The sequence below is a fragment of the Condylura cristata genome, unplaced genomic scaffold (genome assembly GCF_000260355.1).
Source record: "Condylura cristata isolate star-nosed mole 26May11 unplaced genomic scaffold, ConCri1.0 scaffold00015, whole genome shotgun sequence".
Lineage (NCBI taxonomy): Eukaryota > Metazoa > Chordata > Mammalia > Eulipotyphla > Talpidae > Condylura > Condylura cristata.
In genome coordinates, this window is record NW_004567116.1 from 27,519,745 (window position 1) to 27,547,320 (window position 27,576).

At 33.4% G+C, this 27,576-nt stretch overlaps 1 protein-coding gene across 4 annotated transcripts in view; it reads left to right on the plus strand.

The window, feature by feature from the left end:
* Positions 1-27,576, plus strand: part of PIK3C2A (phosphatidylinositol-4-phosphate 3-kinase, catalytic subunit type 2 alpha) — an 81,775-nt gene that overhangs the window by 46,137 nt on the left and 8,062 nt on the right. For 2 of the 4 annotated variants that reach the window (XM_012725643.1, XM_004683011.2), the window contains exons 12-28: positions 1,392-1,514; positions 3,124-3,291; positions 4,642-4,753; positions 5,113-5,255; positions 7,656-7,844; positions 8,259-8,352; positions 8,890-8,984; positions 9,788-9,968; positions 11,095-11,199; positions 12,323-12,415; positions 13,629-13,758; positions 19,190-19,326; positions 21,299-21,468; positions 21,990-22,146; positions 22,811-22,920; positions 25,577-25,784; positions 26,970-27,094. In XM_012725643.1, coding sequence (XP_012581097.1) covers positions 1,392-1,514; positions 3,124-3,291; positions 4,642-4,753; positions 5,113-5,255; positions 7,656-7,844; positions 8,259-8,352; positions 8,890-8,984; positions 9,788-9,968; positions 11,095-11,199; positions 12,323-12,415; positions 13,629-13,758; positions 19,190-19,326; positions 21,299-21,468; positions 21,990-22,146; positions 22,811-22,920; positions 25,577-25,784; positions 26,970-27,094 — 2,340 coding nt within the window. Of the gene's footprint in view, positions 1-1,391; positions 1,515-3,123; positions 3,292-4,641; positions 4,754-5,112; positions 5,256-7,655; positions 7,845-8,258; positions 8,353-8,889; positions 8,985-9,787; positions 9,969-11,094; positions 11,200-12,322; positions 12,416-13,628; positions 13,759-19,189; positions 19,327-21,298; positions 21,469-21,989; positions 22,147-22,810; positions 22,921-24,222; positions 24,292-25,576; positions 25,785-26,969; positions 27,095-27,576 lie in introns of those variants that run through there. The other 2 variants (XM_012725645.1, XM_012725644.1) reach the window with 2 other exon arrangements.

The following is a 27,576-nucleotide window of genomic DNA, read 5'->3' on the forward strand; positions in this document are numbered from 1 at the left end:
TAAAATGAGGTAAAACCAACTGAAAAAATACTGCACATAGTATATTCTGCTTAAATTGAACTTTATATTAAGTAAATGAATACACAAACAAATTAAATTTATGTAATGACTTGAAAGTAGCATATCATTCATCAGTAAGCATTTGCCATGCACCGTTGATGGGCAGTGTTCTTACTACTGGGAATTCAATAGTGAACAAGGTATCAAAAAATCTTTGCCCCCCTGGAACTTATACTTCAATGGGTATTACTACTATCTGAAGTTAATTCATTCTTTTGAATAGTTTCAGGGTCATATCCTCCATACACATGTATATACACACAGATAAATGTAGGTACGCCAATAAAGAGAACAAATGCCCAATAGAAGACAATGCAGCAAGCTACAGTGATAATTAAGAGAAAGTTAATGCATTGTTGAATTGAAGAAGGGCAAATAAAGTTGAGAAAAGCAATCAAATAGCATTGTTTTGTGAATTTGTGAGATTAGATTTAAAGCAGAATGATTAATAGATTGTATGAAGAAAGAAGTGATTTACGCTTCACAGTAAGTTAAAATATTATTGAACACAGTTAATTGAATCTAAGATTGTTGCCTGACTATATCTGACCAGCTCTATACTTGTAGTAATGGAAGACTACTTCAGTGCAGTCAGGCCCCTGGACCATTAACATGCTTAACTCTGTTTCAGTAACTTAGCAAAAGGAAAAGACATGCAGGGAATATGTTTATGCTCTGTATTCCTACAATTGACTTAGATATTAAACATTATTTAGTGTTACTCAACTAAAATTAAAAGCTAGTAACTAAGTGCAACATTGAGATAAATTTCTGTGTAGTGTTACTGTGGTATCCATAAGAGGCGTGTGGAACTATATGTTCCATTCTGTATGTTCTACTTGCTATATCTCTTCTCTATTTTTTTTTTTTCAATAATGAACAACTATATACCAGAGACATTTTTTTTAAAGATTTATTTATTTATTCATACAGAACTAGGGTACAGGCCAGAGATGCAGAGGGTGAGAGGATTCACCAGAGACAGAGTGGGGTGCAGAACAGGAAGATCGATGAAGTACACTGCTGAGGGGAGCAGCGGGCGGGTCAGGAGAGGTCTGCCACGCCATGTGGTCACCTCCCGGGCAGGCAGGGATCGAACTCATACGGAAGTGGTTTAAGCTTCTTTGTGCTGTGCTTTAACGAGCTGCGCCACCAGGGAGGGCCTCTCTTCTCTATTTTTATAGAATTTGCAATGGTTAAAAACAGACGCTTTTCCAAAACTTCATTAATGGTAGCCATATTATTCCAGATTAATAGTCACTAATGATTAATAATGTACATTTGTATTGGTTAATTAATTTGTATTATCAAATAAAAATTAACTTTTTCAGTTATGAAAAATACTACTTGATATGCTCCCTGTCTCACAATGGAAAGGATCTTTTTAAACCTATTCAGTCAAAGAAGGTTGGCACTTATAAGAATTTCTTCTATCTTATTAAATGGGATGAACTGTAAGTAAAATTTATGACTTTTTGTACTTTTAGTATGACCTGTTCTTTACTTTTTTCCATGTATGAAAACTACCTTTCATTTTCATTATAATTTTTATTAATTCATTAAATTCCTACTGATGTCTTAAGGTTTGATCTAGATACAATTGTGTAGAACAGATTGAAATTCTCATTTAAAAATCTGAAATATAAGCCCCAGGGGCTTAGGGCTTAAGTCTCAGTCTATCACCTCTATGACCTGAATTCCAGGGAGAGAACCCAAATGTGGTGTAGCAGACTTCCCGCATTCTGGCTGCTGCACCCATTAGCAGTGTGTTTCAGAAATTCCACCTATTCTGCTACCAAATTGTCTCTGGGGCAATCCTTCCTCCCTCTATCTGGGGAGTCCTCTCTTTCTCACACACACACATGCCTCTGGCTTAGAACTTCTGGTTTTTGAATGAGTGAATGAATGAATGAATGAATATATATTTTTTGAATCTGATACCCTTTAAGTCAACATATTTTTATTTGTAGAAGCATTGTATTCTTCTTAGACTTTGTCAAGGTAAAAATAAGTTCACATAATTTTAGAAAGATGTTTTTGTAATATTTCTTAGTTTAGTATTTATTCTGTAACTGCATGTATGAAGCTTAGTTCTTGGCTAACACATAACAAAAATGTTAAATCCATGAAGAAGATATATTCTCCAGTGTTAATATTTTTAAAATATTGTTTATAAAGTAAGGGAGTATTTCCATTATTGAGGCAGGTAAGCAGTTTCAGAACTCTCTATATTTTCTACTTTTATTAAATGTAAAATAACTATTTGTAAAATAATTCTGAATTATAGAAATAATATACCTGTGTAAGCAAATAGAGAAATGCATATAGTATAGGAAAATGTCACCTTATTTTCAGTATTTACCATCCCATCTCATCCTTAAAGTGACCTCTGTCTTAAAAATTAAAAAGCACATTGGCAAATACATATTTGTGTGTGTGTGTGTATGTATGTATGTATTATGTACATAAATGCCCTGAATCAAAAATACTCATAAGTGGTCATTTACATTTCCCTAAAGTAAATAAAGATCACTGTTATTTTTGGTAGAAATTGACATTGAATTTCTTGACTAAATGCAGTTAAGAAATCTTTGAAGAAATGTTACCTATTTGAAATTTTAAATAAATTTGTTTAAGGGCCTCCCTGGTGGTGCAAGGTTTAAAGTCTCAGTGTTATCAAGCTATTGCCAGCCACTGTGACATTAATTTGATCCCTGGCCAAGGACCTCACCCACGTGATATACGGCAGGTCTCTTCTATCTTACCTGCTGCTCCCCTCAGCAGTTTATTTAAGTAAACTACCTCCCCACTCTGTCTCTGGTGAATCCTCTCATCCACTGCACCTTTGGCCTACACCCCATTTCTTGCATGCATAAATAAATCTTTTTTAAAATTTTTTGTTAAAAGATTTAGATAAGTTAGCAAACCTTGTAGTTGGCAAATGGTTCTCAGGAATAAAGGTTTATTTGATAAATAATATAACTAAAATTGTTGCTTTCACTAAAGAACTAAAATTTGAATTTGACCTAATTTTTTTTCTATTATATATATTTCTCTCTGTAGAATAATTTTTCCCATCCAGATATCACAATTGCCATTAGAATCACTTCTTCACCTTACACTTTTTGGAATTTTAAATCAGAGCAGTGGAAGTTCTCCTGATTCTAATAAGCAGAGAAAGGGGCCAGAAGCTTTGGGCAAAGTTTCTTTACCTCTTTTTGATTTTAAACGGTAAGTGTAACTGAGTTGTTATGGTAAGTTGCTGTGGACATATCTGTAGCATCAAAATTGGCTAGTGAACAGGGATTGGAACACTAATACATGAAATAGTCAATTGCCTCAATTTTTCTGTGATGAAAGGAGGTCCCAGAAGAAAGCTATATTATTCTGCTGTGGTTTGAATAAATCTATATGGAGACTCAAAAGATTTTGCCATTCACTGTTCCAGGGAAAAAGTAATCAGTTAACTCTTTAACTGTTATTTAAACAATATTATTGACATGATACCATGGTCCTATAAGTACTCTTGATATTCCTGTTCCATTCCCACCCATTTCTAGTTTTAGAGAATCTACTACTGTACATTATTATTTTTTCAGTTCTCTTTACTGATCCATCCTTACTGCTCTGGGCCTCTGGACTTTAATCTCCAAATTTTCACATGTTTGCAAAAACTTAATAAGGGACAAAGGAATTCCTTTTTGAATTTTATGTCTCCTAGTAGCCACTGGGATAGTGTAATCTAGCTGGCCTCTCAGCTGAACATTTTATTTATATTTTAAATTAAAATATGTTCCATGAGACCATCAGGAATCTTCCTAAATGAAAAAAATAATTGAGTGATTTTGGGATTTGTTTCATAACATTTTAGAGAGCGATAACATATTAAATGTAATCCAAGGTTCTTAGTCAAAAAACCTATTTGTTTAATAACAATAGTAATTTTAATAATAAACATGACATTTACTATATGTTAGGTGTTGATCTAAATTCTGTATATATTTCATATATTCCAACAGTCCTATGGACATACATGTTATTATCCCTTTTTACAGTGGGGGAAGTCAAAGTACAAAGAGCTAGGCTCTTTCCCTAGGCTACTTAGCTAATAAGTGGTAGAACATATTGTTTATGATGTGGTTGTACTCTTGTTTATGATGGTAAAAGTCAGGGAGTATTCTGTAATCCAGCCTAAATTGGGATATATTCCTTTGTACATGACTTTCAAAGTTTATTCTAACTTATAGTAAGTTGTTTTGAGGCAATCCTAAATCTGTACCCATCCTCATTCTTGATTTCTGTCTTTAACCTCATTACTCCCAAGATAATGCTTTTTCATTTTCCCTCCTTTTGTGCCAGTTCACACACATTAATAAATTTACTGAAAAGCCTCGGCACAGTATAGAGATTGGCTGCTTCTTATATGTTCTTAAAGGTGACATTCTTTTTACATACCTAAACTTTTATATACGTGTATAAAGGTTTGAGTATGAACAGTTCAAATTCATTACCATGTGTTTTGGAGTTTGAGATAATTTTTAAAGTGAAAACCACAATATTCTTCTGTTTATATTCATGAAGGTTTTTAACATCTGGAACTAAACTTCTATATCTTTGGACTTCTTCACATACAAATACTATTCCTGGAACAGTCCCCAAAAAAGGATATGTGATGGAAAGAATAGTGTTACAGGTATTGATAATTTCTTGACATGGGGAAATTTAAATTTCTTTCTAAAAAGTGTATTATGACTTGATTGGGTTTGTTAATAAAAAAAGCCTTGTTCATCTTGTTTCAAACTTAGAATCTGCAGTTTAAATTTCAGTAAATCATTTCCTGTTTCTGATAAATAGTAAAAAAAATGCATTCTTATGCATCTCAAATAATATATGTGCTAGACTATTACCGCAGTGGTAATCAATGTCACAAAAGAAGCACTGATGTGATATTCAGTCTCAAATCTACATCAGTTTTTTTCAGAGGTAAAGAAATTATTATGACAAATACAAGGATTAAATTAATTAGATTGAAACTTTTCTTAAACGTTTAAGGTTGATTTTCCTTCTCCTGCGTTTGATATCATTTACACCACTCCTCAAGTCGACACCATCATACAACAGCACAACTTTGAAACACTGGAAAATGATATAAAAGGAAAACTTCTTGATATTCTTCACAGAGACTCATCATTTGGGTATGTTTCTTTGGTTCTGTTTGGCCTGTTTTGATTCTGTTTTGTCTCTTATAGTATAAAGCCCAAGTTTATGGTTTATTAAATGCTCTGATTTAATGACTTAGCAATATTCTTGGTATGGTGAGTTTTCTATTTTTGTTTTTATTTATATAAAAAGACTATGATTACATAAAAGCTAAGAAATTGTACAATTCAAACTTTCTACATGATTACAAGACAGGAAAGTATTTCAACAGTAATAGATTAACTTCCATAAATAGAACTTTTCATATCAATACAAAATACCACATCTCAGTGGTAAAGTACAGAAAAAATATAAATAGGTAGCTTTTTTGGTAAAGAAATACTGTGTCTTTTAAACATCTGAAATTATGTTCAACCTCTCAGTAATAAAGACATGTAAATTAACAAGAGGTACCATTTCATATTTCAGATTGATGACAATTAAAACACCTTATGTAAAGTGCTAAAGATAAAATTGGAAATTATACACTGGAATTTTTTTTTTTAAAGATTTATTTATTTGTACATACAGAACTGGGGTATAGGCTAGAGGCTCAGGGGTGGCAAGAGGCTTCACCAGAGACAGACTGGGGAACAGAACAGGCAGATCGAGGAAGTACACTGCTGAGGGAGCAGCGGGCGGGTCAGGAGAGGTCTGCCTCGCCATGTGGTCACCTCCAGGGCAGTCGGGAATCGAACTCATGCAGAAGTGGCTTTAGCTTCTTAGTCTGTGCTTTAACCTTCTGCGCCACCAGGGAGGGCCCCTACACTGGAATTTTTAAATAGCTTTTAGAATTGACCGTCAATGATTTCCACATACTGTAGAAACAATAAATATGGGTGTATGCCTTGGGGTCAAACTTGTCTTTTGGGGAAAGACTGTCATTTGGCTTTTGTGCCATTTGCATTCACTCTGAATTCCAAATAGCTTGATTTGGGGAGATGAACGGAACCTCATCTAGCTTTCTGTTGACTACTAATGCATTTGGGGAACTTCATTTGGCAACAAGAGTTAGAAAAGTAAACCATGTAATGTTTTTTGGAAGATAAACAGGGATGGTTTCAAAGATTGGGTACCTTTGAATTTTTTATTTGCCCTTTAGGATATATCAAAGGGGAACTGGATTAGAAATGCAAATCTTCATGTGTAATTCTAGAACTACACCTTAGCCTCTGAAGTAGTAGAGTGTTCTGTTGGATAGGTACCCATTTAATGTCTGTAAGACATTAAATAAAACAATTTCTGTTAACACTCAATGGTTCTTTGACCCAGGAGGCCCACTTCAAAGTGCCTAAAGTGGAAACCTGCTAATACACTAAAATACCACTTAAACAGTGGATGTGTAAATTACATTACTGAATGAATGAAAAGCAGATACCCCTAAGAAACCTAGGTGTTTTTTATTAAAGACATCTGAATCAGTTTCTGATGTATTTCTGAATTATAGTGAAAATGAATAAATAAATGCTTTGGAAGGACAACTTAGCAAAAATTTATGAAAGTCACAATATGCATAGTCTAAACCCAGCAAGCCTTCCGATTATATATCTTAAACAAATCTCTTTTATATTTGCTTCTGGAAACAAAAGAATATTCATTGTGTAATTTATTTAAATACGGTAAAGCTGGTTCAAAATATCCATCAATAGTTAAATGATGGTAACATTTATCCAATGGAGCACTATTAACTAATAAGAATGAAGTGGTAGCTATCTGTACTAATATGTGAGACAAGTTTAGTGAAGAAAGCAAAGAGTTGACATATATATAGTGTGCTAGTATTACTATGAAGAAAAAAATCTTATATGTCTGTATATATGCTTTTTTATGAATAGAGTAGCTTAGGCAGCTGCCACTAGGAAGGGAATTGGAAAGAGGAAGACTCATATACCTTTTTGCAATATTTAAATTTTTTTCAGTACTCTTCATGAAGTGAATATATTACAGTATGTGTGTAATATATACAAAGGTACATGGTTAGATAATAAAAATGTGAAATATTTTATTCACATAACATTTGTCATTAAGGTTAAATTAGAACCTCCAAAACAAGCCCACTTCATTTTGAGTATTTATCATTTGAACTATATCTGAAAATTGTGTAATAACATCGGCTTTTTACATAATCTTTGATTTTACTTATACAAAATGGACGAAATCTTTGGTATTCTTATAAAGCGTTCTGCTTTTTCAACTTTGATTTTAATGCATGGTATCTGGTTGGGCCTCAATACATTTTTATTAAACTATCCTTAATAGTTTAATAACTTTTTTATAACTACCAAGAAATAGCTGCCTTTAAATGAATAAATTTCTTTTTTGTATTTTGAATTATTGAAATTATAACTGTCATTGTGATACTACTGAGAAGTGATTTAATTTTGTCATGTATGCAGACTTTCTAAAGAAGATAAAGCCATTTTGTGGGAGAAACGTTATTACTGTCTGAAACACCCAAATTGTCTTCCTAAGTTATTAGCAAGTGCCCCAAACTGGAAATGGGTTAATCTTGCCAAAACGTACTCATTACTCCAACAGTGGCCTCCATTGCACCCACTGACTGCATTGGAACTTCTTGATGCAAAGTAAGTCAACTGTGAATGAATATTTTTGATGTTGCTTATCAGTTTTTCCAGAAAGGAATAATGTTGCATTGAGACTATTTTAAAAGGCATGCCATGCCATGCCATTTAAGACTAATCTAAAGAGAGTTACATTATAAATTTTGAATAATTTGTTTTATTTTTATGTTTTAGTCCAAAATTAATTTTATAAGCTTAAGAATTCTAAACAATCCCAAAATTGAATTTGTGTAGCACAGCAAGATTTTCCCTTTCCCACCTCTCCTCCCCAAGGAAAAAGAAGAATGAACCATTCACTTGAAATAAAGGGCTATTTGAGTATTCTTTGTCAGGAATAGACTGAGAGTGTATTTTCAGGAAATAAGAGCTTCTCTAGTAAGAAATCACTATAAAATCTGACCTGCTATATTTTTCCAGATTTGCTGATCAGGAGGTGAGGTCTCTAGCAGTGACCTGGATTGAGGCTATTAGTGATGATGAGCTAACAGATCTTCTACCACAGTTTGTGCAGGTAAGTTTTTTTTACTAGTAACTTATCTTCCTCACTCTCTCCCCATTTTTTATGAGTACGTATTGCTAATGGATCCCATTTCTGTTTTGATTAAAAGTAATTTTGTAGTGTGGGAATGTTGAGGTGAATTACATTTGGATTTAATGTGATTTCCCTCCACCCCATATTGTCAGTTGACCTACTTAAATATTATTTATCTATATCTGCATGTCTCTATAATACATACATCCATATGTATATCTACCTACCTGAGTTTGTAAATCTCGGAACTTTTAGATTTTGAGAACAAGCCAGATGAGCTTTTCTTTTTTTTTTCTTTGTTGGCAATTTAAATGTAACAAATGAATTGTTATCCCAAGGTCTATACTTTGCTTCTTGGTTTCATTTAGTGGATGTTCATTTCTTTCAATTTTTTTATCAATATCATCTTTCATCAACAGGAGTAATATTTGCTTTATATAGTATCTCTTTTGACAGTTTTATCCTAATAATGTGGTATGATTTTGACCACCACTAATTATTTTCTTTCATATATAGGCTTTGAAGTATGAAATTTACTTGAACAGTTCATTAGTACGCTTTCTTCTGTCCAGAGCATTGGGAAATATACAGATAGCACACAACTTATATTGGTAAGATTTAAATTTTCTTTCTTTTTTTTAAAGACTTGTTTTTATTTATTTAGGCATACAATAACTGGGGTATAGGCCAGAGGTATGGGGGGTGGATTCACCAGAGACAGTGGGGAGCAGAATTGGCAGATCTACTGAAATATACTGCAGAGGGAACCAGTGGGTGAGACAGGAGAGGCCTGCTGCACCATGTGGGTCATCTCCATGGTTGGGGGGATCAGTCTCATGCATAAGTGGCTGCTAATAGCTTGATAGTACTGAGACTTAACCCCTTGCACCACCAGGAAGGCCAAGATTTAAATTTTCTTTAAAAAAGTATTAAAAAGAAGCTAAATTTTAATGTTTTTAGAAATAAATCCAAAAATAACAAGCCCTCTATTGTAAAGCTTTGTGGCATGTTAGAGCTCTATGATAATGAAGATGTTCTTATGTGCCTGTGTAGCTTAAAGTAAATTCCTAAATAATCAAAAATTGGGAGTCTCTCTGGTGACCTAGGGTTTAATAAGTCTTCATACACTCACTTCTATGGCCTGAGTTTGATCCCTTGCTAAGGAGAGACCAACATATGGTGCAGCAGATCTCTCCTGTCTCACCTGCTGTTCCCCTCAGCAGTGTATTTCAGTAAATCATCTGTTCTGCTCCCTCCATTCTCTAGTAAGTCTTTTCACCCGCTTCCACCTTTGGCCTACATCCCAGTTCTTCTATGCAAAAAATAAATAAAAAATTCAGCCTGTTACATTGATTTTTGAAAGACATTCATCCAGTTCTCAGAAGTGGCTAACAAAAATATTTTGCTGTATTAGGCTCCTTAAGGATGCCCTGCATGATGCCCACTTTGGTGCCCGTTATGAATATATTTTGGGTGCTCTCCTCTCAGTAGGAGGAAAAGGTCTCAGAGAAGAACTTTTGAAACAGACAAAACTTGTGCAGCTTCTAGGAGGAGTAGCAGAAAAAGTAAGGCAGGCTAGTGGATCAACCAGACAGGTATGTACCCACAGGGAACATAAATAGTTTGATTTTAAAGAATTTTGTAGTACTGTGAAGTTGTAAAATGTTTTTTTGTACATGTAATAGTTTTATCTTCATTTGAGTTGTTTCATATATTCCAGGCACTTTGCCTATCTCTGTAAGTTGTAGAATCACTTATTTTTTTTCCTGCAGAATAATAGTCTGCACTATAAAAAATAAACAGTTTTATTTTTGGTCTCTACTCCATTTTTATCCTTGTGCCATCTTGTTTTCATTATATAGTTTTACAGTAAGTTTTAAAGTTGGAAAATAGGAGTTCTTTAATTTTTGTCCTTTTTCAGTATTGTTTTGTTTTTATTTGGAAGTCCCTTGCAATTTTATATTATTTTAGAATCACTTGTCTATTTCTGCAAAATAATCATTGGAATTTTGATATCATTGGAAAATTGATAAAGGATTTTATTGAATTTACATCAGATTTGGGAAGCACTGCATCTTAATAATTATTTCCAGTTCTTGAACACAGAATGTCTTTCCATTTATTTAGATCTTTCATTTCTTACTGTAATACTTTTTTAATTGCTTTTTTAGCTTCATCTTGGAGCGCTCCTGTCAACATATAGTTACACTGTCAGTGTGTGTGTGTATATAGTTTCTCAATTGGTACATAATATTACAAGATATAGCAGTATAAATTATAAACCATTATTGTTTATAATACTATATATAATTTGTACTGTTGTTTAAATGTTTTTCTTTTGTTCAGAAGTCCTGTAATTTTTGTCTCTACTCATATTTATTTCTATGATAGTCTTGTAAGAAAGCTGAATAGTTATAATAGCTTATATTAAATTGCACTATCAAAAAAACCCAACTATGCTCATACACCTCCTTAACAACCCCCACATAATTTCTATTTTTTTGTTAGTGAATTTTAAATAAAAAAGATGATCAATGTATTTCCTCTTCACGCCCATTTTTTAGCCATTACCCTTTCTGGTTATGTTTTATAGTATAAAAATTGTGTAGCCACAATTTTTTCACCATTTGAAAATGAATAGTTTAAGAATTGTGTTGACATCATAATTTTATTATCCTAAAAACAGGTTTTTCATATGTTTTCATTTATCTTTTTTTCAAGGTTGTCCTCCAAAGGAGTATGGAAAGAGTACAGTCTTTTTTTCTGAGAAATAAATGTCGTCTACCTCTCAATCCAAGTCTTGTGGCAAAGGAATTAAATATTAAGGTGACATAAAATACTTGCAACTTTGTATTATATTTCAAAAAATGTGGGAAGAAAGCAAGTGGGCTGGCATACTTAAGGTAGATAAGGATATAACCTGCCTAGGTTGGCTTTATTTGTGGATGTTTGTGTAAAAATTCATGTTCAGTTTTATATTTAATCATTTTCATTTAATCAACATTCCTGAAAGTAAAAGATGTAAAATTATTTACTGCCTCAAAATTATTTTTTTTTTATTATGGAATAACATATGAGCGGTATATGTTGTAATTCCACTGATAAAACCGGCTAGTCACAGATAGCCATGTTTTCTTCTTCTCTTGTGAAATGTTACATCTATAGGCTCTTCCCAGTAGTATATAATACCTGTTGAACTTTTAAAAAGTAGTTGAGTAATTATCAAAATTGAGTAATTTTACTTTAAAGTAAATTTTACTTTACAAGTAGTGGATTTTCCCTAGCTTACATTCAGCAAAAAAAAATCAGTATGTCCATTAGTGTCTGATTTTGAAAAAATCCAAGGTATAAGGAAGAGAATCTCAAATTTGAATTTTAAGTTGCTTTATGGCTACTATTCATTGAAATTTAATATGGGGTCTTGAGTTTTTGTAATCATATCATGAGAGGGGATGATTTATATTTTCCCCTTGCTTTTTATATGTTCGCTTAAATTGGTTGCAGTATGTTAAATTTGTTTTTAAACACATTTCATTTAAAATTAAATTTGATCTTTGCCATTGGAATTGTTAATTTTGGTTTCAGTATCTGACTTCCTGCCTAATTACTATAGTGACACCATACATAGGCAAAGTAGAGATCTAATCCCAGATCACACATTTACAGGAAAGAATAAGAGTTTATAAAGTTTTGTGCTCCATTGAAAAATTATCACACTTTTAAAACTTAAACTTTTAATACTTTTTGGCTCAGGGTTTTAAGTTTTTGCTTCTGTCCTTGAGAGCAGATGATATATTGCTCATATACATCTAATCTGACACATACTCTAAAAATCAATTCACATGTGTCATTTCAATATTTCAGTTAAACAAGTATGTGGTGGTAAAATTTCATAAGTCTATTTTATTCCATTATTATTGTTCTAATACTTAATGTGTTGTATTTGTAGTCTTGTTCCTTCTTCAGCTCTAATGCAGTGCCCCTAAAAGTCACAATGGTAAATGCTGATCCCATGGGGGAGGAAATTAATGTCATGTTTAAGGTGAGCAAAATAAAATTATTTTTAAATTTAAATTTAATTTAAATTTAAGTTATTTTAAAATTTAATTTAAAAATTATTATCTCAACTTTCATTTCCAGAATTACAGAAGCAGTTTTGTTTACTTAATATTTTACTAAATTGAATAATTATTTGAAAAACTGTTCACATAAACTGTTCCCAAACAGATTTGGGAACAAATGCATCTCTTAGCTAAAGCTGTTCATATGGTGCTGCTGGTTGAACACATCATAATTCCAGGCAGTGCCTTTCATACAGACTAATAAGATGGATGGTAGCCCTAGAGTTGTGCTGTGTTAAACTGCAAAGCCAAGAGATGTGGCAGTAGTTTTAGGAATTATATAACTTCCCTGTGGGAAAATTCAGGAGTGGAGTACTACAGAGGAATCTGTTGTCAAAGTCGTATACCTTAGCCTAATTACTACTGTTTGAAGGAAGATTGGAGAGTTCTAGTTAATTCAGTGAGTCTGATTAGTGGATGTTCATAAATGTAACATCTTTTGAATCAACTTTAATATATATACACCAAGCTCCCAAGTATTCAAATCTAGTTTTGGACTCTAATCTTTCTGATCTTTTTGCCTTTTCCTAAATCAGTTTCATTGTTTGATTATTGAAATTTTATATATTTAATAGTTTAAGATTTACTAACGCATATTATTTTTTTTCCCACAATTTTCTTGAATAGTCTCAAAGACATATTCATCATTACATGTCTTAAATTTATTCCATCCAATTTAAAAGTGGAAATGAAAACTTGGTCTGATTCCAATTAGAATTAGGAATTTTAGGAAGGTTAAGGATTTTCCTTTAAGTAAACTTTTTTCAGATAATTGCAAATTCAGAAACCATTAATAAGCAATTATACAGAGACCCTTTCTATCCTTGACTCAGTTTCCCCCAGTGGTAACCTCTTAATCTGGTTATTGACATTGACCCATTCAAGATATGGATTGTCCCCTAAATTGGCCTTTAATACACACATATAAAAGCCAGTCCTTTAAAATTGGGAAACTGAGACATGAAGATGTTAAATAATTTTCTCTAGAATGCTGCTGAGGAATAAAGAGGCAGTACTGTTTATCTCATTCTTTCCTTTTTTTTACTGTTCTACACCCAACACCCCTTTTATAATATATAATCTATGAAGTCTTTTGGAAAGGTACAAGTTTCATTTTGTTACCTTGATTTCAAGGTTGGTGAAGATCTTCGGCAAGATATGTTAGCTTTACAGATGATAAAAATTATGGACAAGATCTGGCTTAAAGAAGGATTAGATCTGAGGATGGTGATATTCAAATGTCTTTCAACTGGCAGAGATAGAGGTACATCTGTTACGTTTTTTTTGCTTTGTGAACTTAGTTCAGAGTATACCTGCCCTAAAACAAGACAGGTACACAATGATCCCAGTTTTTATTATTTTACTCTAATGCTACTCTATTGATTGAGTTGTTCATTTTCATTGTTTGATTATTGAAATTTTATATATTTAGCCCTGACTTGAGATGTTTTGCTAGATATCCAGTTGTTAGCCCTGACTTGAGATGTTTTGCTAGATATCCATTAATTGACCTAATAAGGACTCTTATTAGTTCGTTTTAGAGTTTTTCATTTAAAATTAAAGTCAGGGCCCTCCCTGGTGGCCCAGCAGGTTAAAAAAACTGCACTGAGAAGTTAATGCCACTTCCGCATGAATTTGATCCCCACCTGCCCTCGAGGTGATCCACATGGCGAGGCAGATCTCTCCTGACCCACTTGCTGTTCCCCTCAGCAGTGTACTTCATCAGTCGGCCTGTTCTGCTCCCCACTCTGTTTCTGGTGAATCCTCTCACCGCCCCTGCACCTCTGGCCTGTACCCCAGCTATGTATGCACAAATAAATCTTTAAAAAAAAAATTAAAGTCATAGGGTCTCCCCAGTGGTGCATAGTTTAAAGTCTCAGCACTGTCAAACTATTACCAGCCACTGCAGTATGGCATGAGTATGATCCCTGGCCAGGTTGCTAACCCACATGGTGCAATAGACCTTTCCTTTTCTCACTTCTGCTCCCCTCAGCAGTTAGCAGTGTATGTCAGTAGATCTGTCTGCCCTGCTCCCCATTCTGTCTCTAGTGAATCCTCTAACCCTCCTCACCTCTGCCCTACACCCCAGTGATTGTAAGCATAAATGAATAACAATGAATCTTTAAAAAATAATAAAATATTAAAGTCATGAGTAAGTTTTGGTTTTGGTTTCATTTCTTCAATAAATAGAGCATACTTCATTTTTTTTAATATAATAATTTATTTTTACATCATTTTGTGCCTTTTTCCATCTCATTTGTAATCCCATGGGCTTCCCATCACCAAATCACCCGTGTGCCATCACCATAGACCAGTACACTTCCGTCCCCCCACCGTTTTTGATCCCATTCCCCATTCCACCTAGTAAAATATCTCTGGTATATAGTTGTTCATTATTATTATTTTCTCGACTGGTCATTTATATTTCTGCTATGAGGGAAACCAGTATTTTTCCTTTTCTTTCTGACATTTCACTAAACATGATCTTTTCCAGCTCCACCCATGTTGCTGCAAAAGGCATGTGTTATTTTTCTTGGTTACTGAGTAATATTCTGTTGTGTATATGTACCATATCTTTTTAATCCAGTCATCTATTTTTGGGCATTTGGGTTGTTTCCATGTCTTTAAAATTGTAAATAAAGCATCAATAAACATGGGGTGCAGGTGTCTTTTTGAATCAGTGTTTTTGTGTCTTTTGACAAAAATCCCACAAAAGGAGTGGGATTGTTGGGTCATATGGAAGCTCCATTTTTAGCAGTTTGAGAAACCTCCAAACAGTTTTCCATAGTGGTTGTACTAGTTTGCATTCCAACCAGCAGTGCAGAAGAGTTCCTTTTTCTCCGCATCGCATCCTTGCCAACATTTGTTGTTGCTAGTTGTTCGAAGATGTGCCATTCTCACTGGGGTTAGGTAGTATCTCATTGTGGTTTTAATTTGTATCTCCCTTACTACAAGTGATGTTGAACATTTTTTCATATGCTTGTTATCCATCTGCATTTCCTCTTTGGGGAAATGTCTTGTTAGCTCTTCTGCCAATTTACTGATCAGGTTGTTTATTTTTGTTGAGTTTCATCAGTTCTTTGTATATCTTTGTGGTCAATCCTTTATCACTAGTTTTGTGTCAGAAAAATTTTATCAGTGGAATGTCTTTGTTGTTTGTAATGTCTCTTTTGCTGTACAGAAGCTGTTTAACTTGATGTAGTCCCATCTATTTATCCTTTCCTTCACTATTGCGTTGGATGCTGTATCTTCAAAGATGTCACTGAAGTGTATGTTGTGTAGTGTTTTGCCCATAGCAGACTTCATTTTATTTATTGAGTAAATACTCATTTCATACTACATATGTTAAGTGTAAATGTTATGTACACATTATGATGAAATATTAAATAATGTTTAATAATACCAAATTTATTACGTATAAAACACCCCAGTTTTGACACACATTAACTGCACAATTAGTTGTAACCATTATCATTATTTTTACTCAACAAACGTTTGTTGTGTATCTACCATATGCAAAGTGTTAGTACCTTGTAGTGCTTATTATATTTAAGGAGAGAAATTAGAAAATGCTTTAATAAGTTAAGTGCTCTAAGAATAATAAAGGCAGTACTGTATTGTTTTAAAGAGGGGAAGTACCATAGTGGTTGCTGTAAATGAGAAGTGCTTCATATACTTTCATCATAAACATTAAGAAGTTACTTGAAAGATTATCTTACATTCCTTCTAATATTTGCCATTCAATTTATACTTAAATGTCTTACCCTAAAATGCCAGTGAAGGATTTTCACTGCATTTCAAGGTAGTCTATCCTATCTTGGATAACTCTGACAACTGCATAGTTCTTTCTTATATTCTGGTGAATATCTCCTACCCTGGATTCGTCTTCTCATTAGTTTCACTTCTGTTCACAGACTATTATATAATTGAGTCCTTTTTCATGATAATCCAGTATTGTGGCCTCTGATCTTAACATCCAAATTCTTCAACCATTTGATTGATTTTAAGTTACCAAATCACCTCATTGTTCTCACTGTAAAGTGCTCAAGTGATTCATTGTTTCTAACAGTGGCACCTGGATTTTGTAGAATATAGAAGGAGGTCAAAGTGTTAGAAATATGGAACTTAATGACAAAACCATTAAGTCTTCATCATACTAGCTTCTGCTAAATCATGCCTGGGCATTCTATACTTGTACATTTTGTATCTTAGACCTAAGTATAAGACATTAACTTACTTGATATATTTGAGCCTGTTGAGTTCTTTTTAAGAATCTGATTTTTGTTACCTATCATTGAACCTCTTCGTTTTTTGAACTAGTTTGAAGAATATATGTTCTATATCTTTTGCTGAGTCATTGAAAAAAATGTTTACTAAAAAAAGACCAGTGACTATCTCTGGCATGACACCAGAGATCTTCCTTTAAGTGATTGTTAAATCTTAAATCTTTACGTACCGGATTCTACTTGCTTACTCACTGACTTCATTGTGTTGAAGCCCAACCACTCTACTTTTCTCTATTTTATCCATCAGAACACTACGAGAGCGATAGCACTTTCATTTGTCAAATTGGAGTGTACTATAATACTATAAATGTTACCATATCAAAAAGGAAATTGTGTAAACTTAAGAATTCTTGTTTGTTTGTTTGTTTGTTTTCATATAAATCTTGTAAGTTGAAGTTATTTCAAGTGAAATTTCCCAGTAAGAGCCACCATGTCATTTAGATTAGTTTTTCTCTCACCACATTTAATTCATATAGTTGAACTTCTAGTGGAATTCCATGTAACTTTGGAGACCATCAGGTTCCTCATTTTTATGTTGTTTTGAACTAATGGTTGAGTGCTTACTTTTGCCTTGCCCTTGTGCTGTTTTTCAAGTTGTATTATCCTACTGTATTTTACTTTGCAAATGAAGAAATTAGATCCACATATGTTGCAGTTTTTAGCAAGTGTACCTTAGTCTGTAGTAATACTTCCCTTTTGCAGATTCAGCAATTATTAAATTCGTATCAGACCTTTATGACATATTTTATATCCCTCTCACTGTATTGATTTCAAGTTCCCTCAGGATGGGGACTATATCTTACATAGTAACACTTTGAATATCTTATGAACTTTGATCTATTCTTTTGTACAAAGTAATATGTATGTATGTGTTTGATTATGAAATTAGAAATTTGTGTGTATATTAAATTTTTCATTAGGAATAGTCATAGAATCAAGAAGGTATTCTTTTAAAAAGAATGTCACTGAAAATTATGAAATATATAATGCAACCAAAACATCATAGAAGATCCAAATAAGTCAATCTGCCAGATGTGACAAACTACTAAGATTACAACTTGACCTTGCATCCTTTTTTTGGGGATGATCTGGAGGTTTGGGCTGACTTGGTTTCTTCCAGTTTTTTGTCTGAAACAGATCTATGTAACCATATCTTTTCAGTGTATCACTTTGATTATTAAAATGTGTAAGACTAATTTTTAGTTATATAAATAGTATATATTTACATCCACACAGGGAAGTATCATATAGCATATAATAGAATAACTTGAGAAGTCTTAGTTTTCTCTCACATCTCCATTCTTAATCCTAGGCATTCTACTCCCCAAATACAGCCATTTTGTAGTTTTCTGAGAACAATTTATATATAGTCAAGCATGCACAATAGTCTTACTTTAAATCCAAAGGTGTACTGCCCATCTAAATTATGTCTTTAATATCATATTTTTGAGATCTTTCCATATAAACACATAGTATTTTTTTCCCAAAAGACTTATTTATTTAGGTATACAAGAACTAGGGTCCAAACCAGAGGTGGAGGTGTGTGAAAGATTTACCAGAGAGAGTAGAGAACAGAACAGGCATTGCTGAGGGGAGCAGCAGGCAAGGCAGAAGAGGTCTGTTGTGCCATGTGCCTGGCCTGGGATAGAACTCATGGTGCAGTGGCTGCAGATAGTTTCCTAATGCTGAGACTTAGCCCCTTGCTTCACGAGGGAGGCCTCTTGGAGCTCTTTTTTATTTTGTAAGGATCATGTTTAAAAAAAAAATTTATTTATGCATACAGAACTAGGGGTACGAGCCAGAGGTACAGGGAGTGAAAGGATTCGAGGTGCAGGGAGTGAAAGGATTCACCAGAACAGAGTGGGAACAGAACAAGCAGATCAACAAAGTACACTACTGAGGGGAGCAGTGGGCAGTCAAGAGAGTTCTGCCACGCCATGTGGATCCACCTCAAGGGCTGGGGATCTAACTCGCACTGAAGTGACTGTGGCTAGCTGGCAGTGCAGCATCCTTACCTGTTGTACCACCAGGAAGGGCCTCCCATTGAGCTCTTTTAATGCTGAAATGGCACAGCATGTATCTTACAAGTATTTGTTAATGAGGTCATTATAATCTAGTTTGTATTAAAATTTTTTTATCTTGGAGCTGGGCTTTAGGTGGTAGCACTGAAGCGACATATACTAACGTCTCAAATAGTCAAGTTCAGTTTTTACAACTTGGATACTTACAAAAATAAAAAGATATTTTAATAGCTGTCATTTTCTAGATTGAACTGTGGTCAGTCTTGATTTTTTTTTTTAAATAGTAGTTGCTAACTGGTATCTTAGGTCACATACTGAATGCAGGAAATATTTTTAAGCCTTACTTTTGGGAGACATTTTCAAATGACTTAATATTTTGTTGTTAAAGGCATGGTGGAACTAGTTCCTTCTTCTGATACCCTCAGGAAAATCCAAGTGGAATATGGTGTGACAGGATCCTTTAAAGATAAACCACTTGCAGAGTGGTTGAGAAAATACAATCCCTCTGAAGAGGAATATGAAAAGGTGATTAGCATGTCTCCTTATTCTAAATAACTGTCCACAATGTCTTTCATGGGTTTTAAGAGCTTTTCTTTTCCTGCTCTGGTGACTATTCATTTTCAAAACAACATCTTCCAACTAAAGAAAAAAGTATAAAAATGGCAGAAATTTTGGTGAAACCAATACTGTTTAAAGAAAGGTATTTTTATAACCCAGAATGTTATATTTCACGAAGATTGTGGATAAAGTTATAAAAAGTTTTTCATGTGGCATTTAAGAGCAAATTATGGGCCAGCATCACATGACTTAAGTTTGGGTCCCCAGTCATTTATCTACTATGGATCTTTGGGCAAATTATTTAAACTTCTTTTTTTTTTTTTTTTTTACCTCAGTGACCTCTTCTGCATGATATTATAGTATGTATTGTGGCATTATAACTGCAGAAATAATGGTATTGTAAGAATTAAATGAGTTGATATATATTAAGTACTACATAGACTAAATTGTATTGATGACTATTTTTACTCTTGGAGGAACCAAGTTTTTATTTTAGCATACTTTTGAATTACATCGGGGAAAGGTAACTTTCATAGGACTTAAGGCCTCTAATGAGCTTTAATTAGCCTAAGGAATCCTCAAGAACATTTTTTAATGTTGATGTAAAATCGGTCTTAATGTCATTTTCCTATTTTATGTTAATTCATTAATGTATCATATTTATAGATACATATTTAAAAGCTTTTTCTGTTGACCTAAAAAAGAAAGCAGAGTAGAGGAATTTTATCCTTTGAAGATCTTTTAAACTGTTTGAGATCACTCCTGTTTCTTGCTCTTTGTGGGTTGGGTAAAACAGTGAGCAGAAGCCAGGACTTGTTTATAGTAATGTTGGCACTTTTGTGATTTCAGTTGTTAGACACAAAATAATTGTCAATTAACATATAGTGAGATCCTTTTATGCATATGACTCTTTTATGTAATTTACTAAGTAAGAGGGAATAATAATAAGAGGGAATAATAGAGTTATATTATCTGAGTTTGAATATTGGTTCTTCTACTTAACAGTTATGTGATTTTGTACAAATGACCCGTTTATTTCCTTTATATGTAAAATGACATAATAATAATAGTACCTATGTCATTCTTTGTTTTGAGATTTTTAAATGTGTTAATGTATACAAAAGTGCATTCACACATAATTATATATTTGTATGTGTGAATACACGAAATGTGTGTGTGTGTATGTAGAGTACTGCAATGCCTAGTTTGTGATAAGTGCTGTCACTAATAACTGAAGGGATTGCGAACTGAAATTTACTACGTGAAGATGTAGAAAGATGAATGCTTCATTTGGAAATATGGGATCTTGAAAATGAACTAAATGCACATACTTTAGATAAAAATATTGTTTGTATGCATCTTGCAATATCCTTCTGTAAGATATTATGTTAATAAGTGAAGACCCTTTAAGTGTTACTTGTCCTGGGAATTAAATAAAAGTTCTTCAGTTTTGAGAAACTTAGAAGTAACACTTGAGGAGTCATCAGATGGCCCACAAAACACATTAATTGTGTTATTGAATGTTTAAAAATATAAACTCACCTTCTTTATACATGCTATCCTATAAGTATTCTTGCTTATGTTTTATCTAAAAAGGATAAGCTACTCTTTTATTCTAATAAACTTGCTCCAGAATTACTTGAGGTAAGCAGCAAAATCTTTGAGGAACAGAGTTCTACAAACTTGATGCTTACAGAAAGCATGTACCCTAATAGGAAATGGAGTTCCTGCCATTAAAATCAACAGCTAGAGGAAAAGGCCATTAACCACCTTTGTTCTTGAACTATGAAAAGATTGGCTTTTAGTACAAAACCTGTTTTATAAACTATTCGGAAAGTGTATTATAATAGTGTTTTCAAAGAGTGGTGCATTACATTAGTCTTTGTAAACCATGACTTCTTTAAACATTTTTTTCATAACGTTTGTATCACTATTATAGGCTTCTGAGAATTTTATCTATTCTTGTGCTGGATGCTGTGTAGCCACCTATGTTTTAGGCATCTGTGATCGACACAATGACAATATAATGCTTCGAAGCACAGGACACATGTTTCACATTGACTTTGGGAAGTTTCTGGGCCATGCACAGATGTTTGGTAGCTTCAAAAGGTACTTATATTCTGCTTGTTAAAAAGTGTTTTCTAGCTCATGAATTAACATTCTAAGCCTTACCTTTTCTTGCTTTGACTTTTAACTTCCTTTGAGTATAACTGGGGATAAAAAAGACCCTAAGAGATTAATTACTATGTAATAGACAAAGTGTAAATGTGTAGCCATTTTTGAAGTTAATTAAGGTGTATTTTTCTAAGTGGTACAAAAGATGTTCCCATTTATATAATGGCAGTGGTACAAAATTTTTCTCTATGTTGTGTTTGTATTGACAGTTTGATCTCTGGGTGTGTAGATTTTATATTTCACCTTAGAGGGGGAAAATCACATGGAAGATCTAAGTAATGAGATTATTTGATATCTTTCCTGAAAAGGTTAATTTTTAAGAAATATACAAATTCAAACCTCAGAGATTAACTTTTCCAGTTGGAAATTGCTATGACTTAGTAGTAACTATGTAATAGCAATAACACTGTTAACTTCTGTAAATAATACTTTGTATGTGCCTTCTTTTTAAATAGGGATCGGGCCCCTTTTGTGCTGACCTCTGATATGGCATATGTCATTAATGGAGGTGAAAAGCCCACCATCCGATTCCAGTTGTTTGTAGACCTCTGCTGTCAGGCCTACAACTTGATAAGAAAGCAGACAAATCTCTTTCTCAACCTCCTTTCATTGGTAACTGTTCTTTATAAGCATATAATTAATGTTTCTATTTTATTATTTTAAAATAGTATAAAGTAATACAATTTCCTGTAGTTCCAATGTCAAGTATATTACCACCAAAGTATTTTTTTTAAGGCTATTATATGAAATATGCAACTCCACTACATAATAATACAAAAAACAGGCCACTAGAGTGGCTACTCCAGGTGAGGAGTAACTAGAAGGGAGGTCATTTGGGATGCTGGTCAGTGTTTTGTGTCTTAATCTAGATTAATGTGGGTTGTGGACATTCATTAAGCTATGCACTTTAGATTTCTGTACTTTTTTGGCTATAAATTAAAAAATCAGAACAAACCCACAGTGATTATTGTAACTGAAGTTGATACAAAATTAAGAACTATACAGAATTCTTGTTTTTAGCTTTTATTCCACAAGCTGCATTTGTGACTTCCAACATTTGACTTTATTGGACATGATTTTTTTATTTATAAAAGAATTATTTGGTTCAATAAAACTCTTAACAGATGCCTCCAAACTGATTTTTTTGAAATTTTTTTAATTGTCATTTTTATTTGCTTTAATTCTGATTATCTGATTACTTAACCAGCTTTCATGGATAGTTGGAGAATAGACTTATTAGAAATTTAGCTTAGTAATTTTTATTCCCTTTCTGTAGATGATTCCTTCAGGGCTACCAGAACTTACAAGCATTCAAGATTTAAAATATGTGAGAGATGCGCTTCAACCACAAACTACAGATGCAGAAGCTACAATTTTCTTTACTAGGTAAGGCATATTAAAATATATTAGAAACGACATACAGTTAAGCATTCCTTAGTTTAAACAAATATTATATAACATAGTTCTGATTTGCAGGAAAAGGTTGATTAGAAAATAATGGTGAGTTTATTTACTGAATAAATGTAAAGGACTTGCAATCGCACCTTATAAAGCACATTTATCTCAGAGTATCCCAAGGGACTATGGGTGTTTTGGTAAAAAGCATGGTGCCCTAACACACATCTTGAAGAGGTGTGAACCTATACCCCCCAAATCACATATGGTATTGTAAACCACTGTTACCTCAAAATATGTGTGTGTGTGTGTGTGTGTGTGTGTGCGTGCATGCGTGCGTAATAAGTAACACAGCTGAAGCCAGGGGGGAAATTACATGTGATAGAAATGAACTATCAAACCGTGATATGTAAATATACATAACTAAATGAATGATGCCTATCTGGAAAAGCTACCTACTGAGTGATAAACTAAAGGACATTCTGGAAAAGGCAAAATTCTGAAGACAAAAAAGGAATCAGTACTTAGCAGCAGTTGAGAAAAAGGAAGGATAAGTAGACAGAGGACTGAAGATTTTCAGAGCAGCGAAATTATTTGGTATGATTCTACAATGGTAGATACTTGTCATTCTGCATTTGTCAACACATCAAATGTACAGCATCAAGAGTGAACCCTAATGTAAGTTTTGGATTTGGGTGATAATGTGTCAGTGTGGGTCACTGATAATGACAAATGTACTGCTGCAGGTGTCTGGTCTGCATATCTATGGGGGAATTTAGGCTCAGGTAGGAGCAGGGAGGATAGGGGCTTTCTGTACTTTCTGCTCATTTTTTCTTTGAACCTAAAACTTTTCTTAAAATTTTTTTTAAATGACTTCAAGGTTTATTTAGTGATTTTAATTATAAAAATCTTATTTAAGAACTATTTATATGAAACATGTTTTCTGCCAAATACAGATTTTTTTTCCAATAAGGATATCTGTACTAATCTATTTCTGCCATAGCAGTTTTCTTGGTTACCTTAAGCAGCTTAGAAATAGCAAACCTGGTTTACTGGATAGTAAATTGTTATTACCTGATGTAGTACTTGAAACACATATACCAATGACTGACATTTGATAAAATCAAAATTTGATTTTATTGCTTTAAAATCAGAACTTCTAATAAATACAGTCTAAAAGTCTGATGGCTAGGTTGGTCACTGACTAGTGGTACCACATTTTTTTAATGCCACTGCAGGGAGGGGCACATAAGCTCATGTTCTTTTCTCTCTCTCTTGCCTTCTTCCTCTCAGTGGAGAAGAGGTAGAAAACACTGGACTGGACTTCCCTAGTCTCAAGAGTCTGGGCTGAATTGAAGGAAGCTGGCTTTTGTATAGCCTTCCAAACTAATCCTGATAATTTAGGTATTGGTGGGTTTTGTTTTGTCTTTTAAGAGATTCGTTGGCTCCCATGGGCACAACTGTAAAAGCAGGCATGTATTAGTCTGCTTGGGTTGCTGTAGCAAAATATCACAATCAAGATAGCATAATCAGCAGAAACTTATTTTCTCTTAGCTCTGGAGGCTGGAAAGTCCAAGATGAAAGTGCTAGCTAATTTATTTCCTGGTGAAAAAGCTAGCTTGTAGCTAGACCTTCTTGCTGTTTTCTTCAAATGAAGGAGGGAAAGGAAGAGAGAAAGCAAAGCATAAGCTTTCTCTTCTCTTCACATAAGGACACTAATCTTACTGGATTAAGGCTCTGCCATTAAAACATTACCTCTATAAAGGTCCTACAGGGCTGGAGCTTTAACACCTGAATGTGGGGAAAAGGCGCAAAGGACACAAAAATTCAGCCCATAGCAAAGTAAAGAAAGGTGTGGGGGTGGTTCTCTCACATCCTTTTTGATTCTTCTTTCTAGATTCTATTTCTTATTTCTGAGACTTTTCTTGCTTAAAATGTTTTTCCTGGTTTCCTTTCCAATTTATGTTCACCAAACTTCTTACCCCATCAAAATTTATTCTCTCAGCTTAGTGAAATTGAAATCATGATTATCTGAAGAAGAAAGCTTGATAAGAGTTTATTGATGATCTTCTGATCGAAAAGATTCTTTTTAATTTGGGTTTTGCCTTCTTTCCCTGTTTAGTTGTCACTGTTCCCCATTAGTTACAAGGAAATAAAATAATGAAATCCTCCTTCTAGCATTATACCAATTATCTTCTATCCCTAGTAATTGTATTTTTTTAATTATGCATACAACAACTGAGGTACAGGCCAGAGGTGCAGGCGGTAAAAAGACTCACCAGAGTTAGAGTAAGGGGAAGAACAGGCTGAAATACACTGCTGAGGGGAGCAGCAGGCGAGACAGGAGAGGTCTGCTATGCCATGTGTGTAGCTCCCTAGTAATTTTTAATTAGCCTTGGATACCATGCAGCTCAAGAAAACCATCATCTTGGGGACAGTGGGATGGAATTGGAGACTTTCTTGCGCTAAAAAAATTTTTATACGTTAATGAATTTTTGGCTTATAGACAAAGGGAATCTTTGGCAAAGTGAGAATCTGCTTAATATTTTCAAAGTTATGAAAGTGGTTTTCATCCTTTATAATGTTAAAAAAAATGTGTGTGTTCCTGAACATTTACTTGTTAACACATTTTCTGATTATTTTTTAGGCTGATTGAATCAAGTTTGGGAAGCATTGCCACAAAGTTTAACTTCTTCATTCACAATCTTGCTCAACTGCGATTTTCTGGTCTTCCTTCTAATGATGAGCCCATCCTTTCATTTTCACCCAAAACATATTCCTTTAGGCAAGATGGTCGAATTAAGGAAGTCTCTGTTTTCACTTATCATAAGAAATACAATCCAGATAAACATTATGTAAGTTGGGTTTCAATAATTCTGTACCCTGCGTGTCCTGTTGTACTTCTTTACTGACTCTGCTATTTTGTGTTTATACTTATTTCTTTTATGGCTGGTCCAAATATAAATAAGTAGATGTACCTGGAGCATCTCTAATTTTGGAGGAGAGTATGGTGTTTGTTTCTTGATAAATTTGCTTGGGGTGCTGTGGATATTCTTCCTTTTAGAGACAAGGCTTAAAAGGGTAGTGCTATTCTTCTGTTCTCCTTTATCTTCAATTTTTTAATTTGTTCTTAATTTTAAAAGTAAATCTTACTCATTGTAACAAATTCAACAAATATAGAAGCATGTGAAGTAAAAATCTCAAATACTCATTTTACTCCATAAAATATAACACACAAATGTAGTTTGTTTTTTTAACAAAAACAGGATTGATCTTCAGTCTGTATTTTTCCACTCAATAAGTAGCATAGCATTACTGTCTTTTTACTTTTATTGTGTACCATTTGCTATTATTTTTGTTGGTGAACACTTGCCAGCGTTAGTGTTTAAATTTTTGACAAATTGATAAATTTTGAAGGTGACTACAGTATTATTTTAATTTTTACCTGTTATCTTATACTGTTGGTAATTTTTTTAATGTTATATTGAATGCTTTTTCCTAGCACCATCTCACTGATTAGTCTATTCTTTCCCCAGTGCTCTGTAATGCCAGCTTTAACTATACTAAGTTTGTATGTACACTTGAATTTTGTTATGGTCTTCCTTAGATTTATCTTTTCCTGTATTTTATTCTTTAAAGTACTATGACTATATAATAGTTAAAATATCCACTAAAACAAGTTTTCCCTTATCCCCCTGCTACCATATACTTTGTTTTTTTCCCACTTAATACTCTTAAATTAGTGAATATTTTCACTGGAAATGCACTAAATTTATTAATTGGAGAAGTAAATTTAATACTGGAAATAACATGGTTTTCAATTTTCAGCTTATTATGTTCATCTCTCTAACAGTGTTTATTATTTCTGTTAGGCTAGCGTTAAATGTGCTATAAATTACAATGATTATATTGTGGCATATATACTACCAAGTTAAAAGCCCTTGGACTACTTAACAACAATCAAGCCATAAATTTTCTTTCTGCCAGGAAAGGAGATTTTATTATAAATGTAATATGTTTGGGGTATGATTTCTTTTCAGATTTATGTAGTCCGAATTTTGAGGGAAGGACAGCTTGAACCATCATTTGTCTTCCGGACATTTGACGAGTTTCAGGAACTCCACAATAAGCTCAGTATTATTTTTCCACTTTGGAAGTTACCAGGGTATGTTCCTAGCCTTATAAAATAATCCTTCCTTTTAGGAAACCATTTCTTTATTATAAAATCTAAGGTAAAACTTGTATTAATACTTAGTAAGGTACTCTACGACTTACTTTTCTATTACAAGGGCCTAGTGAAGTACCAGGCATATCAATAGACAAGTAATTCAGTGTGAGTTTGTTGGATAAACAGTGAATTAAATGATCAAGATCTTAAAAATTGTTGTCTACCATAATAAAACAAAACAAAATAATAATTTAGAATCTTGGTTTTAAAAAGTCAGATTTTAAATCACTGCTGAAATAATCTGTTATGGTCATACTGAACTCCTCTGAAAAATAAGTGGAGGCAAACTTATTGAGACTTTTATCAAAATATAAGTGCTCATTTTATAATTTTTCGTACCTTTTAGAAACCCTCAGTTTTTTTTTTTTTAAAGTTTATTTTTACATCATTTTGCACATTTTTTTTTCATCTCAATTGTA